The 13,346-nt window shown below is 39.5% G+C and overlaps 2 protein-coding genes across 7 annotated transcripts in view; one reads left to right on the plus strand and one right to left on the minus strand.

Moving 5' to 3' along the window:
* APBA1 (amyloid beta precursor protein binding family A member 1) overlaps positions 1-13,346 on the plus strand; it is a 237,764-nt gene that overhangs the window by 153,905 nt on the left and 70,513 nt on the right. The window lies entirely within an intron of this gene.
* LOC309664969 (uncharacterized protein) overlaps positions 1,146-13,346 on the minus strand; it is an 81,477-nt gene continuing 69,276 nt past the window's right edge. For all 3 annotated transcript variants that reach the window (XM_082471145.1, XM_082471146.1, XM_082471147.1), the window contains 2 exons: positions 3,110-3,225; positions 1,146-2,699 (listed from right to left, as the gene is read on the minus strand). In XM_082471145.1, the coding sequence (XP_082327271.1) occupies positions 2,576-2,699; positions 3,110-3,225 (240 nt within the window). In that variant the 3' untranslated portion in view covers positions 1,146-2,575. The remainder of the gene's footprint in view (positions 2,700-3,109; positions 3,226-13,346) is intronic.

Consider the following 13,346-nt stretch of genomic DNA (forward strand, 5'->3'; position numbering starts at 1 on the left):
ATGGAGCAGGTTTTTAAAAGTAGGGAGCTGTCAAGAGGCCGAGTTCTACATCCTTTTTAGAAACTTGGAAAGCCATCCCAGAAAAAGATGCAGGAGCATTCGGTCCAGATGCTGGCCTCTTCCTTCAGCTCTCTCACCTGCACCAGCTCCATGAAACTACCGGCTTAACTACCTGGTCCCTGCAGCCTCACGATGAACCCATCACCCAGCCTCCACTAGGGCTGGGGGCTTGCTTTTATCCATTTGAACTAGGAAAACAGCTTAACCCTCTTGCAAGATGTTTCATTCAGGAGGTAGAATTGATTCCAGAATATTGAGTGATGCTTTAGAAACCCATCCAGTCAGAAATTCAACTTGACACTAAGAAATTGGTTAGTAGGGCTTTCTGGGTTATGAATAGTTATACAAAGCCAACCCAAAAACCTGTGCTTTAAAATATTCCACCAGTTGTCTTTAAGCCATTTGAATTTGTGGGTTGCATTTCATCTGTCATGCCACATTTACAGGAAAGACCTTCATTTGCTACCTCTTTGATGGGATCATGGGGGGAAACACATACATTCTGTGGATTTCTACCTTAGCATCATAAAATATTTACCGAATGCTCATTCCATGTATACTGTTGTAGAAAATGGAAAAGCACTATTAAAAGCCATGTGGCCTGAAGTCTTTCTGGAAGGTACTTGTTAAAAATACAAATTAATTACTACCTTTTTTTTCCAAACCAGAATACCTAAGATGGGGTCCAGTGATCTGGGGTTTTGTTCATTGGGTTTGTTTTTGTTTTGTAAATTCTCCCTGTGATTCTTGAGTATGTAAAAAATTAAGAACCACTGATTTAAAGGACAAGTATCATCTGGGTATTTTCCCCATGTTCGCTCTATGGATTAGAGACCTAGCTAATTAGAGACCTAGACCTAAACCACAGGTGTGGTTTCATGGAAGGGGCTCTCCCACTGTGGTTTTGGTCAACAGGCCTGGAAAAGGGGCCCTGGAATTCTTGTTACAGAAGCAGCACGTTCTCAAAATAGCAACATCAGAAACTACAGTGATGCAAATAGATGGAAATAAAAACCACCTGTACTACTACTTGCCAGAGATATATGCTGATAGCTAAATCTGCTCTAAATACTACTTTTTAAAAAAAATTATTTATTTATTTTTATTTATTTTATTTATGGCTGTGCTGGGTCTTCGTTTCTGTGCGAGGGCTTTCTCTAGTTGCGGCAAGTGGGGGCCACTCTTCATCGCGGTGCGCGGGCCTCTCACTATCACGGCCTCTCTTGTTGCGGAGCACAGGCTCCAGATGCGCAGGCTCAGTAATTGTGGCTCATGGGCCTAGTTGCATGTGGGATCTTCCCAGACCAGGGCTCGAACCCGTGTCCCCTGCATTGAGGCAGATTCTCAACCACTGTGCCACCAGGGAAGCCCCTAAACAGTACTTTTTTTTTTCTTTTTTTTTTAAAACATCTTTATTGAAGTATAATTGCTTTACAATGGTGTGTTAGTTTCTGCTCCTAAACACTACTTTTAATTCACTTGGAACTTTAGCATTTTTCTCATACTTGGAGGAAACTCGCATCTGTTTGCAAGTGAATCCTACAGAATGTGAAAATAGGATTGCTCGTTAGCAACGACTTACTGAACGTAGACTAGATGCTCAGCAGTGAGTGAATATAATTGTTTTCTGAAAAAAGTACTTATAAATGCTTTGCTTCTAGTAAAGGCTCTTTTCTAGGTATGTGTTTGAACACTACCACCCAGCCCCCTTCTTGAAAAGTATTGTTAATGAGTGACCAGTTCTGAAAAGTTCTGCAGCCTACCCGTCTCTCTTTAGGCAACAAACTCATTCTGAGTAGAGAACAGAGCGGGGGTGGAATCAGAAAGATGGACGGGAGCAAGCACACAGCGTAATGGGAGGGTTTTGGCTACTCGGAGTGGTGTGTTGTACAGTTTGAATTGGTCTTTATCACTGCTCCCTCTTAAAGCTACACTAAACATACATACACTAATATGTATAAAATACATAACTAATAAGAACCTGCTGTTTAAAAATAAATAAATAAAACAAAATTTGAAAAAAAAAGCTACACTAAAATGACAGTAAAATGATAAAAATACGTAAAGCCGCAATCACCAGGAGACAGAGGAAACAGCAGCGGATGAGAACAACAAAATTCTGGAACACCGTAGTGGTGACTGGCTGTGGTAGACATTAGTGCCCCTCCCCCATATTGCCAGTTGTCCTCTGCTTTCAAGCCCAGCGATGACTGCACTGCACCTCCTCGTCCCCTAGGAGCGAGACAAGGCCAGTGAAATGGGAGCAGTGAAGTGTGATGTTGCTTCTAGGCAGGAGCAGCTCAGAGCACCTTCTTCCCCTGAAGCCTCAGGTTAAGATGGCGGTGTCACAGGATGGCAGAGCCTCTGTCCGTGTGGGTCCCAAGTGACCGTGATGAGCCGGGCTCTCTCCTGCCCCTGTGCACATATAGTGTGAGAGAGGAAGCAACCTTTGTTGTTTTAAGCCTTGGGGATTTGGGGTGGTTTGTTGCCACAGCACAGCCTGATCGATTCTCACTCATACACTGATGAGGTTTCTGTGTTCCCTACTCTGCGAAGTGTCTGTGAGGAGTTCTGCTGTGGACCCCCAAGAAAGGCTGAGGAATTTGAGACACCAGATACCTCCGATGGCAGGAGTATGGCTGAAAAAGGAAAGAGGATTGTTTGAAGGTGTGTCACAGGAGAAATTAAGACTCCAAATCCCTTCTCCAGCCCATGCCACCAAGTTTCCACTTCTCCTCCACCCCCTACAGAAGGTGGGAGGTTTACTGTAAAGAGAGGGTGAACCAGAGAAGTGCTGGAACTGGGGACACTAGCCACAGCTGAAAAAGGGGGTAAGGGGTGCCTTATGGAACACAGGGCCCACTACGCAGTGAGACTCTGAGAAGGCCTTGGAATTCTTAGCCATCAGGCTTAGAACCTACCCCGTCCCAGCCCCCAGCCCCAGCCAGAGATTAGACTATTCCTCTCTGAGGAAACAGAAAGACCCAAGAGTAGGTACCTACAGTTACTCATGTTTGGGGCTTTTCCAGCATAAAATCTGGTACCCTACCTGATCACCACACAATGAAGGTTACTGCTGCTCATGGATCTTCCAACAGGCTTTTTGGGACCCACTGTTAAATATGAGTGGATATCCAAGGATCTCCGGACATTTGACGAACATCTCTTAACATGAAAGACAAAGACACAAAAAAAGCAAATGGAAAAGGAACTTGGAGAAATAAAGGCAGTACTCAGAGCAGGATAAAACACTCATCAATATCCTCAGAAGGGTAGGAGAAGATAGGGGAGCCACTAAATTAGAATAGGATGCCATTCTTAAAAAAGAACATTCCAAAAAATTTTCTTTTTTTTTTTTTTAATGTCTGAAACAATTATATTAACATATTTCCATACAAATAGCCCAATGAAAGTTTAGTATTAGTTGTTTTGTTTGTTTGTTTGTTTATACTGCACGTTCTTATTAGTCATCAATTTTATACACATCAGTGTATACATGTCAATCCCAATCGCCCAATTCAGCACACCACCATCCCCACCCCACCGCAGTTTTCCCCCCTTGGTGTCCATATGTCCATTCTCTACATCTGTGTCTCAACTTCTGCCCTGCAAACCGGCTCATCGGTACCAATTTTCTAGGTTCCACATACATGCATTAATATACGATATTTGTTTTTCTCTTTCTGACTTACTTCACTCTGTATGACAGTCTCTAGATCCATCCACGTCTCAACAAATGACTCAATTTCTTTCCTTTTTATGGCTGAGTAATATTCCATTGTATATATGTACCACAACTTCTTTATCCATTCGTCTGTTGATGGGCATTTAGGTTGCTTCCATGACCTGGCTATTGTAAATAGTGCTGCAATGAACATTCGGGTGCATGTGTCTTTTTGAATTACGGTTTTCTCTGGGTATATGCCCAGTAGTGGGATTGCTGGGTCATATGGTAATTCTATTTTTAGTTTTTTAAGGAACCTCCATATTGTTCTCCATAGTGGCTGTATCAATTTACATTCCCACCAACAGTGCAAGAGGGTTCCCTTTTCTCCACACCCTCTCCAGCATTTGCTGTTTGTAGATTTTCTGATGATGCCCATTCCAGCAGGAGTGAGGTGATACCTCATTGTAGTTTTGATTTGCATTTCTCTAATAATTAGTGATGTTGAGCATCTTTTCATGTGCTTCGTGGCCATCTGTATGTCTTCTTTGGAGAAATGTCTATTTAGGTCTTCTGCCCATTTTTGGATTGGGGTGTTTGTTTCTTTAATATTGAGCTGAATGAGCTGTTTATATATTTTGGAGATAAATCCTTTGTCCGTTGATACGTTTGCAAATATTTTCTCCCATTCTGAGGGTTGTCTTTTCGTCTTGTTTATGGTTTCCTTTGCTGTGCAAAAGCTTTGAAGTTTCATTAGGTCCCATTTGTTTATTTTTGTTTTTATTTCCATTACTCTAGTAGGTGGATCAAAAAAGATCTTGCTGTGATTTATGTCAAAGAGTGTTCTTCCTATGTTTTCCTCTAAGAGTTTTATAGTGTCCAGTCTTATATTTAGGTCTCTAATCCATGTTGAGTTTATTTTTGTGTATGGTGTTAGGGAGTATTCTAATTTCATTCTTTTACATGTAGCTGTCCAGTTTTCCCAGCACCACGTATTGAAGAGACTGTCTTTTCTCCATTGTATATCTTTGCCTCCTTTGTCATAGATTAGTTGACCATAGGTGCGTGGGTTAATCTCTGGGCTTTCTATCTTGTTCCATTGATCTATGTTTCTGTTTTTGTGCCAGTACCATATTGTCTTGATTACTGTAGCTTTGTAGTATAGTCTGAAGTCAGGGAGTCTGATTCCTCCAGCTCCATTTTTTTCCCTCAAGACTGCTTTGGCTATTCGGGGTCTTTTGTGTCTCCATACAAATTTTAAGATGATTTGTTCTAGCTCTGTAAAAAATGCCATTGGTAATTTGATAGGGATTGCATTGAATCTGTAGATTGCTTTGGGTAGTATAGTCATTTTCACAATGTTGATTCTTCCAATCCAAGAACATGGTATATCTCTCCATCTGTTGGTATCATCTTTAATTTCTTTCATCAGTGTCTTATAGTTTTCTGCATACAGGTCTTTTGTCTCCCTAGGTAGGTTTATTCATAGGTATTTTATTCTTTTTGTTGCAGTGGTAAATGGGAGTGTTTCCATAATTTCTCTTTCAGATATTTCATCATTAGTGTATAGGAATGCAAGAGATTTCTGTGCATTAATTTTGTATCCTGCAACTTTACCATATTCATTAATTAGCTCTAGCAGTTTTCTGGTGGCAGTTTTAGGATTCTCTATGTATAGTATCATGTCATCCGCAAACAGTGACAGTTTTACTTCTTCTTTTCCAATTTGTATTCCTTTTATTTCTTTTTCTTCTCTGATTGCCGTGGCTAGGACTTCCAGAACTATGTTGAATAATAGTGATGAGAGTGGACATCCTTGTCTCGTTCCTGATCTTAGAGGAAATGCTTTCAGTTTTTCACCATTGAGAATGATGTTTGCTGTGGGTTTGTCATATATGGCCTTTATTATGTTGAGGTAGGTTCCCTCTATGCCCACTTTCTGGAGAGTTTTTATCATAAATGGGTGTTGAATTTTGTCAAAAGCTTTTTCTGCATTTATTGAGATGATCATATGGTTTTTATTCTTCAATTTGTTAATATGGTGTATCACATTGATTGATTTGCGTATATTGAAGAATCCTTGCATCCCTGGGATAAATCCCACTTGATCGTGGTGTATGATCCTTTTAATGTGTTGTTGGATTCTGTTTGCTAGTATTTTGTTGAGGATTTTTGCATCTATATTCATCAGTGATATTGGTCTGTAAGTTTCTTTTTTTGTAGTGTCTTTGTCTGGTTTTGGTATCAGGGTGATGGTGGCCTCATAGAATGAGTTTGGGAGTGTTCCTTCCTCTGCAATTTTTTGGAAGAGTTTGAGAAGGATAGGTGTTAGCTCTTCTCTAAATGTTTGATAGAATTCACCTGTGAAGCCATCTGGTCCTGGACTTTTGTTTGTTGGAAGATTTTTAATCACAGTTTCAATTTCACTACTTGTGATTGGTCTGTTCATATTTTCTATTTCTTCCTGGTTCAGTCCTGGCAGGTTATACCTTTCTAAAAATTTGTCCATTTCTTCCAGGTTGTCCATTTTATTGGCATAAAGTTGCTTGTAGTAGTCTCTTAGGATGCTTTGTATTTCTGCGGTGTCTGTTGTAACTTCTCCTTTTTCATTTCTGATTTTATTGATTTGAGTCCTCTCCCTCTTTTTCTTGATGAGTCTGGCTAATGGCTTATCAATTTTGTTTATCTTCTCAAAGAACCAACTTTTAGTTTTATTGATCTTTGCTATTGTTTTCTTTGTTTCTATTTCATTTATTCCTGTTCTGATCTTTATGATTTCTTTCCTTCTGCTAACTTTGGGTTTTGTTTGTTCTTCTTTCTCTAGTTCCTTTAGGTGTAAGGTTAGATTGTTGAGATTTTTCTTGTTTCTTGAGGTAGGCTTGTATAGCTATAAACTTCCCTCTTAGAACTGCTTTTGCTGCATCCCATAGGTTTTGGGTCGTCGTGTTTTCATTGTCATTTGTCTCTAGGTATTTTTTTATTTCCTCTTTGATTTCTTCAGTGATCTCTTGGTTATTTAGTAACGTATTGTTTAGCCTCCATGTGTTTGTCTTTTTTACGTTTTTTTTTCCTGTAATTCATTTCTAATCTCATAGCGTTGTGGTCAGAAAAGATGCTTGATATGATTTCAATTTTCTTAAATTTACTGAGGCTTGATTTGTGACCCAAGATGTGATCTATCCTGGAGAATGTTCCGTGCGCACTTGAGAAGAACGTGTAATCTGCAGTTTTTGGATGGCATGTCCTATATATATCAATTAAATCTATCTGGTCTATTGTGTCATTTAAAGCTTCTGTTTCCTTATTTATTTTCATTTTGGATGATCTGTCCATTGGTGTAAGTGAGGTGTTAAAGTCCCCCACTATTATTGTGTTACTGTCGATTTCCTCTTTTAGAGCTGTTAGCAGTTGCCTTACGTATTGAGGTGCTCCTATGTTGGGTTCATATATATTTATAATTGTTATATCTTCTTCTTGGATTGATCCCTTGATCATTATGTAGTGTCCTTCCTTGTCTCTTGTAACATTCTTTATTTTAAAGTCTCTTTTATCTGATATGAGTATAGCTACTCCAGCTTTCTTTTGATTTCCATTTGCATGGAATATCTTCTTCCATCCCCTCATTTTCAGTCTGTATGTGTCCCTAGGTCTAAAGTGGGTCTCTTGTAGACAGCATATATATGGGTCTTGTTTTTGTATCCATTCAGCCAGTCTGTATCTTTTGGTTGGGGCATTTAATCCATTCACGTTTAAGGTAATTATCGATATGTATGTTCCTATGACCATTTTCTTAATTGTTTTGGGTTTCTTTTTGTAGGTCCTTTTCTTCTCTTGTGTTTCCCACTTAGAGAAGTTCCTTTAGCATTTGTTTTAGAGCTGGTTTGGTGGTGCTGAATTCTCTTAGCTTTTGCTTGTCTGTAAAGCTTTTGATTTCTCCATCAAATCTAAATGAGATCCTTGCCGGGTAGAGTAATCTTGGTTGTAGGTTCTTCCCTTTCATCACTTTAAATATATCATGCCACTCCCTTCTGGCTTGCAGAATTTCTGCTGAGAAATCAGCTGTTAACCTTATGGGAGTTCCCTTTTATGTTATTTGTCGTTTTTCCCTTGCTGCTTTCAATAATTTTTCTTTGTCTTTAATTTTTGCCAATTTGATTACTATGTGTCTCGGCGTGTTTCTCCTTGGGTTTATCCTGTATGGGACTCTCTGCGCTTCCTGGACTTGGGTGGCTATTTCCTTTCCAATGTTAAGGAGGTGTTCGACTATAATCTCTTCAGATATTTTCTCGGGTCCTTTCTCTCTCTCTTCCCCTTCTGGTACCCCTATAATGCGAATGTTGTTGTGTTTAATGTTGTCCCAGAGGTCTCTTAGGCTGTCTTCATTTCTTTTCATTCTTTTTTCTTTAGTCTGTTCTGCAGCAGTGAATTCCACCATTCTGTCTTCCAGGTCACTTATCCGTTCTTCTGCCTCAGTTATTCTGCTATTGATTCCTTCTAGTGTAATTTTCATTTCAGTTATTGTATTGGTCATCTCTGTTTGTTTGTTCTTTAATTCTTCTAGGTCTTTGTTAATCATTTCTTGCATCTTCTCAATCTTTGCCTCCATTCTTATTCCAAGGTCCTGGATCATCTTCACTATCATTATTCTGAATTCTTTTTCTGGAAGGTTGCCTATCTCCACTTCATTTAGTTGTTTTTCTGGGGTTTTTTCTTGTTCCTTCATCTGGTACATAGCCCTCTGCCTTTTCATCTTGTCTATCTTTCTGTAAGTGTGGTTTTTGGTCCACAGGCTGCAGGATTGTAGTTTTTCTTGCTTCTGCTGTCTGCCCTCTGGTGGTTGAGGCTATCTAAGAGGCTTGATGGGAGGCTCTGGTGGTGGGTAGAGCTGACTGTTGCTGTGGCAGTCAGAGCTCAGTAAAACTTTAATCCACTTGACTGTTGATAGGTGGGGCTGGGTTCCCTCCCTGTTGGTTGTTTTGCCTGAGGCAACCCAACACTAGAGCCTAACTGGGCTCTTTGGTGGGGTTAATGGCAGACTCTGGGAGGGCTCACGCCAAGGAGCACTTCCCAGAACCTCCGCTGCCAGTGTCCTTGTCCCCACGGTGAAACAGAGCCACCCCCCGCCTCTGCAGGAGACCCCCCCAACACCAGCAGGTAGGTCTGGTTCAGTCTCCCCCAGGGTCACTGCTCCTTCCCCTGGGTCCCGATGCGCACACTACTTTGTGTGTGCCCTCCAAGAGTGGGGTCTCTGTTTCCCCCAGTCCTGTCGAAGTCCTGCAGTCAATTCCCACTAGGCTTCAAAGTCTGATTCTCTAGGAATTCCTCCTCCTGTTGCCGGACCCCCAGGTTGGGAAGCCTGACGTGGGGCTCAGAAGCTTCACTCCAATGGGTGGACTTCTGTGGTATAAGTGTTCGCCAGTCTGTGAGTCACCACCCAGCAGTTATGAGATTTGATTTTACTCTGATTGCGCCCCTCCTATCGTCTCACTGTGGCTTCTCCTCTGTCCTTGGACGTGGGGTATCCTCCTTGGTGAAGTCCAGGGTCTTCCTGTCAGTGATTGTCCAGCAGCCAGTTGTGATTCTGGTGCTCTCGCAAGAGGGAGTGAGAGCACGTCCTTCTACTCCGCCATCTTGGTTAATCCACCCAAAAATTTTTAATTAAAAAATGGCAGCAGGAATTTTTTAAATCCTTTAGTAGGAAGGTTAGAAGACAAAGTAGAGGAAATATTCAAGAAAGTAGAATAATTAAGGCAATGGATGGAAAGAAGTAGGAACATAGATAAAATTGAGAAATTGTGAAAGACTGTTTCCTAGAAGCAAAGGACATGAGAGTTTCCTGATTAAAAGATTCCACTGGGTGCCTAGAACAATGAAATAAAAAAGATCCACAGAAATTTCAGAACAGAAGGGAGAAAGAGAACATCCTCCACGCTTTCAGAGAGGTAAAAACAGGTTACAAATGATCAGGAATCAAAATGGTGATGGACTCCTCAAAAGCAACACTGGAAACTGGGAGGCCTACACCCAGTCTAATTTCCAATTAAGTGTGAAGGTGGAATAAAGATGTTTTCAGTTGCACAGAGTCCCAGAAAATTTACCTCCCAAGCACCTTTACTCAGGAAGCTACTAAAGGATTGCTTCCCCAAAATGGGAGTGTAAATCAAACTCAAGAAAGAAGATGGGATCCGGGAAACGGAATCTAACAGGGGAAACAGGCAAAGCAATGCCCAGGGTGATGGGGGAGGAGATGACAACCGTGTAACAGGACAAGGCAGCAGCCAGTCCAGGGTGGACCAGAACTTGGGGGGCTCCAGGTAGGAGGTTTCCAAAAATGCTGGAAATGAGAGATTTCCTAATATTTTAAATCTATATTTAATTAGAACTTTTTTATCTTTGAAGGATATACTACTTCTTAAATTTTTTATTTTATATTGGAGTATAGTTGATTAACAATGTTGTGTTAGTTTCAGGTGTACAGCAAAGTGATTCAGTTATACATATACATGTATCTATTCTTTTTCAAATTCTTTTCCCATTTAGGTTTTTACAGAACATTGAGCAGAGTTCCCTGTGCTGGACAGTAGATCCTTGTTGGTTATCTATTTTGAATATGGCAGTGGGTACATGTCAATCCCAAACTCCTAATCTATCCCTCCCCCGCACCCTCCCCCCGTGGTAACCATAAATTCATTCTCTGAGTCTGTGAGTTTTTCTGTTTTGCAAATAATTTCATTTGTGTCATTTTTTTGGATTCCACATATAAGTGATATCATCCAATATTTGTCTTTCTCTGTTTGACTTACTTCACTTATCATCCATGTCACTGCAGATGGCATTATTTCATTCTTTTTAATGGCTGAGTAATATTCCATTGTATATATGTACTACATCTTCTTTATCCATTCATCTGTTGATGGACATTTAGGTTGCTCCCATGGCTTGGCTGTTGTAAATAGCACTGCAGTGAACATTGGGGTGCATATATCCTTTCCAACCATGTTTTTCATCAGATATATGCCTGGGAGTGGGATTGCTGGTTCATATGGTAGCTCTATTTTTTTAGTTTTTTAAGGAACCTCCATATTGTTCTCCATAGAGGCTGTACCAATTTACATTCTCACCAACAATGTAGGAGGGTTCCCTTTTCTCCACACCCTCTCCAGCATTTATTGTTTGTAGACTTTTTGATGATGGCCATACCGGTGTGAGGTGATACCTCATTGTAGTTTTGATTTGCATTTCTCTAATAATTAGCAATGTTGAGCATCTTTACATGTGCCTCTTGACCATCTGTATGTCTTCTTTGGAGAAATATGTATTTAGATCTTCTGCCCATTTTTTTGATTGGGTTGTTTGTTTTTTTTGATATTGAGCCGCATGAGCTGTTTGTAAATTTTGGAGATTAATCCCTTGTTGGTCACATCATTTGCAAATATTTTCTCCCATTCTATGGGTTGTCTTTTCATTTTGTTTATGGTTTCCTTTGCTGTTCAAAAGCTTTTAAGTTTCATTAGGTCCCATTTGTTTATTTTTGTTTTTATTTTCATAACTCTAGGAGATGGATCAAAAAAGATGGTGCTGCAATTTATGTCAGAGTGCTCTGCCTATGTTTCTGTTTAAGAGTTTTTATAGTATCTGGCCTTACATTTAGGTCTTTAATCCATTCTGAGTTTATTTTTGTGTATGGTGTTAGACCGTGTTCTAGTTTCATTCTTTTACATGTAGCTGTCCAGTTTTCCTATCACCACTTATTGAAGAGACTGTCTTTCCTCCATTGTATTATTGCCTCCTTTGTCATAGAGTAATTGACTATAAGTGTGTGGGTTTATTCCTGGGCTTTCTGTCCTTTTCCATTGATCTATATTTATCTTTGTGCCGGTACCATACTGTTTTAATGACTGTAGCTTTGTAGTATAGTCTGAAGTCACGGTGCCTGATTCCTCCAGCTCCATTTTTCTCTGAAGATTGCTTTGGCTATTCGGGGTCTTTTGTGCTTCCATACAAATTTTAAGATTTTTTGTTCTAGTTCTGTGAAAAATGCCATTGGTAATTTGATAGGGATTTCATTGAATCTGTAGACTGCCTTGGGTAGTATAGTCATTTTGACAGTATTGATTCTTCCAGTCCAAGAACATGGTATATCTTTCCATCTGTTTGTGTCATTTTCGATCTCTTTCATCAGCATCTTGTATCAATAGTTTTAGGAGTACAGGTCTTTTGCCTCCTCGGGTAGGTTTATTCCTAGGTATTTTATTCTTTTTGACGCGATGGTAAATGGGATTTTTTCTTTACTTTCTCTTTCTGATCTTTTGTTGTTAGTGTATAGAAGTGCAACAGATTTCTGTGTATTAATTTTGTATCCTGCAACTTTACCAGATTCATTGATGAGTTCTAGTAGTTTTCTGGTAGAATCTTTAGGATTTTCTATGAGTAGTATCATATCATCTGCAAACAGTGACAGTTTTACTTCTTCTTTTCTGATTTGGATTCCTCTTATTTCCTTTTCTTCTCTGATTGCCGTGGCTAGGACTTCCAAAATTATGTTGAATAAAAGTGGCAAGAGTGGACATCCTTGTCTTGTTCCTGATCTTAGAGGAAATGCTTTCAGCTTTTTACCATTGAGTATGATGTTTCTGTAGGTTTCTCATATATTGCCTTTATTATGTTAAGTTCCCTCTATGCCCACTTTCTGGAGAGTTTTTATCATACATGGGTGTCACATTTTGTCAGAAGTTTTTTCTGCATCTATTGAGATGATCACATGGTTTTTATTCTTCAATTTGTTAATATGGTGTATCACATTGACTGATTTGTGTATATTGAAGAATCCTTGCATCCCTGGGATAAATCCCACTTGATCATGGTGTATGATCCTTTTAATGTATTGCTGGATTTGGTTTGTTAGTATTATGTTGAGGATTTCTGTGTCTGTGTTCATCATGATACTGGCCTGTACTTTTCTTTTTTGTGTGTGGTATCTTTGGTTTCAGTATCAGGGTGATGGTGGCCTCATAAAATGACTTTGGCAGTGTTCCTTCCTTTGCAATATTTTGGAATCGTTTCAGAAGGATAGATGTTAACTCTTCTCTAAATGTTTAATAGAATTTGCCCATGCAGCCATCTGGTCCTGGAGTTTTGTGTGTTGGAAGTTTTTTTAATCAGTGTCAATTTCAGTACTTGTAACTGGTCTGTTCATATTTTCTGTTTTTTCCTGGTTCAGTCTTGGAAGGTTGTACCTTTCTAAGAATTTGTCCATTTCTTCTAGGTTGTCCATTTTATTGGCATATAGTTGCTTGTAGTAGTCTCTTATGATCCTTTGTATTTCTGTCGTTTCTGTTGTAACTCCTTTTTCATTTATAATTTTATTGATTTGAGCCCTCTCCCTTTTTTTCTTGATGAGTCTGGCTAAAGGTTTATCAACTTTGTTTATCTTTTCAAAGAACCAAATTTTAGTGTTATTGATCTTTGCTATTGTTTTTTTCCTCTCTATTTCATTTATTTCTGCTCTGGTCTTTATGATGTCTTTCCTTCTACTAACTTTTGGTTTTGTTTGTTCTTCTTTAGTTGCTTTAGGTGTAAGGATAGGTTGTTTGTGATTTTTCTTGTTTCCTGAGGCAAGATT

The sequence above is a fragment of the Balaenoptera physalus genome (genome assembly GCF_965194825.1).
Source record: "Balaenoptera physalus genome assembly, chromosome: 7".
Classification (NCBI taxonomy): domain Eukaryota; kingdom Metazoa; phylum Chordata; class Mammalia; order Artiodactyla; family Balaenopteridae; genus Balaenoptera; species Balaenoptera physalus.